The sequence below is a fragment of the Melitaea cinxia genome, chromosome 24, assembly GCF_905220565.1.
Source record: "Melitaea cinxia chromosome 24, ilMelCinx1.1, whole genome shotgun sequence".
Lineage (NCBI taxonomy): Eukaryota > Metazoa > Arthropoda > Insecta > Lepidoptera > Nymphalidae > Melitaea > Melitaea cinxia.
The window spans coordinates 8716221-8721079 of record NC_059417.1 but is presented as its reverse complement, the minus strand read 5'-3'; the positions used below and the strand labels follow the sequence as shown (position 1 = coordinate 8721079).

Here is a 4859-nt window from a genome sequence, read left to right as displayed (position 1 = left end):
CTACGAAAGGTCACTCATCACGAAATCTCCAAAACTATAACACCTAAAAACTTGAAATTTGGCAGGTAGGCTCCTTATAAGACGTAGGCATCCGCTAAGAACGGATTTTATGAGAAACGACCCCTAAGGGGGTAAAACGGGGGTTGGAAGTTTGTATGAAAGTCCTATTTTTTTGAAGTAAGAGACTTGAAATTTCAAATGTAAGCTCTATAGATGGTGAAAAGGTCTCCAAATAATGTATCTTTAGAAATCAATCCCTATTTGGGGTTAAAACGGGGGATAGTAGGTTGGCTCACTGATCACGAAATCTCCGAAACTATAACAGTTATAAACTTGAAATTTGGTAGAAAGGCTCCTTACAGGGCGTAGACATCCGATAAGAACGGATTTTGCGATATTCCACCGCTGAGAGAGTTTAATTGGGGTCGAGAGTTTTACTGGAAGTTTACCGGGAAAACGTTGTGACACACTGATTTCAACGCAGGCGAAGCCGCGGGCACTGCTAGTATCATATAATCATATGGATATGAAATAACAAAACATGATCTAATTTTAATTGTTTAATTATCTACATAAAATAAATCCCGTTAACAACACAACACTGCAGTAGGTAACGATTGAATGAAACACTTTTAAAGGCTTACAATTATTTAATTATGATCGTTTTCGTTCCTATAACGCATCTTATTTACAGGAACATTGGAATAACGCAGACGCGCAGTTATTGCAGTATAATAACGACTACTAACAGTAAAACTAATCGTAAGTAGACACGCTTAGAGGGGCTGCTTCTCAATAAGTTTGTACCAGTGTCCACATTCACAGCGGCGGGGGTGGTCCTGTGTGTTAAAAGTAATTAGGGTTAGTTATGTAATGTAGTTGTAAAAGTAAAAAAAATTTTTGGAATATCAAGTCTATGCCTATTTGAGTGATAAATTAAGAAGGACCTCATCATTACAGCCTATACAGTCCACTGCTGGACATAGGCCTCCACAAGTTTACGCCAAAAATAACGTGAACTCATGTGTTTTGCCCATAGTCACCACGCTGGGCAGACGGGTTGGTGACGTCAGGGCTGGCTTTGTCGCACCGAAGACGCTGCTGCCCGTCTTCGGCCTGTGTATTTCAAAGCCAGCAGTTGGATGGTTATCCCGCCATCGGTCGGCTTCTTAAGTTCCAAGATGGTTGTGAAACCTTGTTATCCCTTAGTCGCCTCTTACGACACCCACGGGAAGAGAGGGGGTGGCTATATTCTTCAGTACCGTAGCCACACAGTACCTATCTAGGCCTATAGTAAGAAGGACCTATCTAGGCACAATTTTATTATGTCATATATTTAACAATCGATGTTTATGTTTTTGTTGTAAAATTACAATTTTTATATTTTTGTTTATTTTTCAAAATAGAATGAATAAAAAAAAATCAATAAAGCTTTGTTACTTGCATGAAGAATTATGGTGATTTTACTGTAGGTAACTTATTAATACGTAGAAATTTAAGTGCAATTTTGTTATTGCACTTAAATTTTTACTTTTTTTTTATACAACTAGTTCGGCAAGCAAGCGTACGGTTCAACTGATATTAAGCGACTACCGTAGCCTATAGACGCCTGCAACACTAGAAGTATTGCAAGCATGCGACCCTAATAAAAAACTTCTACAGTTCCTGGTATACAATTTTATTTTGCAACCATGAACTTATCTCTAAAAGAGATCTCTTCCAGCCAACCTGTGATAGTGAGAACCAATATTAAAAAGCAGCATGTTATGACAGCAATTACTCAAAATGTTTACTTATTACAATTTTAGATATTTTGAAATGCTTTATGTAATGCCTATTATATCACCTTATCTATTTCTGCAGTAGAGTATGGGTGTTTAAGGCAAAATGTTGCCATAGCTAAAAATATCATGGCAACAAAAATATATTCTAACAGTTGATTTAGTTAATGTCCTTCTTTACAGTCGCATTACAAGTCTCCTGACTGGATTTGATAAAGATAATTGGGTTTTATAATAGTTAATACTCAAGTGTATTTAGAAAATTTCATCCAGTTAGTAACTTAAGATTCTTTTGTGCTGATAAACTGTCTGGCAGTTGGGCGGGTTAAGAAATTGTTAAAGCATGTGGTCCAAATAAAGAATTTATTATTATAATGATTGATTATTATTATTTTGTAACATCTTATATTATTTATTTAAATCATTCACCATCAACCTGTTACTAAAAGTAATTAAATTTTATAACATAATTATATCATTTAAACAATCACAATATTCATAAGACAAAAATTGGTTAACTTTGTGAATATTCAAAATTACTTTTGTATGCAATAATATGTATTAGTACACCCGCATAGGACCTATTTGGTAGATTAAAATATGACCTTTCTCCAACATGGAGAAAGAGGCCTGTGCCCAGCAGTCGGGTGTTACAGACTGAATCATTAACATGTAATAGAATTAAGAAATAACTGGTATATACCTTGTGTACCCAGAGCCAGTTTATTGCGGTGGCATGCTCTTCACCTGTAAATTACAAATAAAGTAAAAATTTCATGTTTGTCATTGTTAATAAATAACTGACATGTCAGTGATTTGATTTTAGAAAAAGTTATAATCAGTTTTTTAATACTAAATACATACATATGCATCCTACAATACGTGCGTCAAAGCAAGACGGCACAAGTGTTGGGTTCTCACGGGTTCCTGCGGCTTTCTTAAGCACCTTCATGTTGAAAGGATCATCGTTACCCGCCTGCATGGCCAACAATTCTTTCCTCTCCAAACCAGTGGCATGCTCCAGAGGATCGGGCATCACTAATAAAAATATCATATAAAAAAATTAGCGTGTATTCAAGATTTTAAAATTTGTCTATAGATGTTAATTTAATTTATAGACACATTGGTGTAGTGGTAAAAGTAAGTGGCTGATATACTAGCAGTCGGGTGTATGATGTTACACATGACAAATGTTAAATGTTGTTGGAGACTGTCGTCTGTTTCATGACCACAACATGGGATTCAAATCCCACTGAAGGCCATTGCATCCCATTTTCAATTATAACTATATATTATATTATCCTTATAATATCATTAATAGCAATACATTAGCAACGAGGTAATTTATGAATTTGCCTGCACTAATCTAATAACATTTGGTAATTTAAACAATTTTTTAGCGTAAAGAAAGAATGTAACAGGATTAAGAACATCACACTATGCCTTATAGGAGAACCAGTGAATATAATATTGACCAGTAGGTAAATGAGTATTGAATTTTCATACAGGTGACATTTTAAGATGTGTATTCCTGTTACTATTACTTATTGTTGTCCATTTACTACAAGAATTTTTTTTTTGGCAAGTGAAGAAGTGAATTATAACTTTGTTTACATTTGATAGTATATAGATTTTAAAGAATTAAAATAATGAAAAAATTAGGAATACCACTGGTATATTACTAAAAGCAAAATTTAAATAGGTCTAATTTAAATGTATCTATGATAGTATAATTTGTCTATCGTTGAAATCATTGGCCAACTTTATTATCACAAAGAATTTAAATAGATAAGATTATAACCTACAAAATAAAATCAATAGTAAATTACATTAACATTTCCTTAGAAAAACAAAATTCATAACACACGCTCATCTATTTAAAGAACGTTTTTCGACTGGAGTTTGAAAATAGTTCATTATTTTGGGTCAAAACGAAAATCAATACGTAAAATGTGCCTATGTATATTGACATCTTCAATGTCACGCGAAAAGCCAAATGATTTAGAAATTACATATTTATCAAATAAATGAAGTTTCTATATGATCTATTACTACACTGTAAGACTTTAAATACTATTTTCTAATTTTGCAAATTTGTGAATACTTTTGACATTACGTAACGAAACATTGACAGGTATAGCAGGTTATTATTTAATAAAATATAATTCTTACTTTTGTCTGCGAATCCCCTTCGGGCTGTTGAAAAAAGGGTGCTTTTAAGGGAATTTGCCCTAATAATTTGTCTACATAAGGAAGCCATTTCACTTTAGTCTCACTAGACCGCTTCTCACGATAGCAAGTGGATTTTGGAGAACTCTAGTGTTGTTATGATGAATGGTGTTAGACGATCGTTAATTGCCGGTTTTTCTTTTTAAACATTTTTTTATAATATTCACAATTTGTATTGTATCATTATTTAGTAAGATTGTAAAGAAAACTACCACATATATTTTGTTATAATAATTGTGTTTGCAGGCAAACGAAGAAAAATAGACTTCAATTATATCGACAAGAAATACAACGTAGGTAGACGAAAAAAAAAGTCAAGTAAATACGCATTATCAAAGATTACTCCAAAAGTTGTAATCAGATCTCGATGAAATTAAAATGTGTCCACATGATAAACATCGGCTTTCGATTAAATTAAAAATCATTAAAATCGGTACACCCAGTAATAAGTTTTTCAGAATTTTAGAGGGTTTCCCTCGATTTCTCTGGGATTCCATCATTAGATCCTGGTTTCCTTATCATGATACCAAACTAGGGATATCTCTTTTCCAACAAAAAAAAAAAGAATTATCAAAATCGGTTCATAAACGTCGGAGTTATCCTCGAACATACATAAAAAAAATATATATATACGGTCGAATTGAGTAACCTCCTCCTTTTTTTGAAGTTGGTTATAAATTAGAATAATTTATAGTTTTTAATAGTTGGGTAGAAAGAAATATCTTGATAGTGCAAATTCACCCAAGTGAAAATGCAATAACGAAATAACTATACTTGAAATATAACTCAAGCCGACTCGTCCTCGTGAGAGTAGTAGACGGATACCCTCCATCCATCGCTTATACATCG

General features: G+C 33.2%; 1 protein-coding gene across 1 annotated transcript; it reads right to left on the bottom strand.

The window, feature by feature from the left end:
• Positions 1–545: 545 nt before the first annotated feature.
• On the bottom strand, positions 546–4121 carry LOC123665665 (cytochrome c oxidase subunit 5B, mitochondrial-like). Its single transcript, XM_045599933.1, has 4 exons — positions 3954–4121; positions 2646–2819; positions 2485–2528; positions 546–839 (listed from the first exon to the last, which is right to left on the bottom strand). The coding sequence occupies exons 1-4, from the start codon at positions 4039–4041 to the stop codon at positions 777–779; spliced, it is 369 nt and encodes a 122-aa protein (XP_045455889.1). The 5' UTR covers positions 4042–4121; the 3' UTR covers positions 546–776.
• Positions 4122–4859: the final 738 nt, after the last annotated feature.

Coding starts and splice junctions, on each gene's coding strand:
- LOC123665665 (XM_045599933.1), bottom strand. CDS start 4,041: ATGGCTTCCTTATGTAGACAAATTATTAGGGCAAATTCCCTTAAAAGC. Junction 2,820..3,953: donor AAGGGGATTCGCAGACAAAA/GTAAGAATTATA, acceptor TATTTTTATTAG/TGATGCCCGATCCTCTGGAG. Junction 840..2,484: donor ACTGGCTCTGGGTACACAAG/GTATATACCAGT, acceptor TTTAACACACAG/GACCACCCCCGCCGCTGTGA.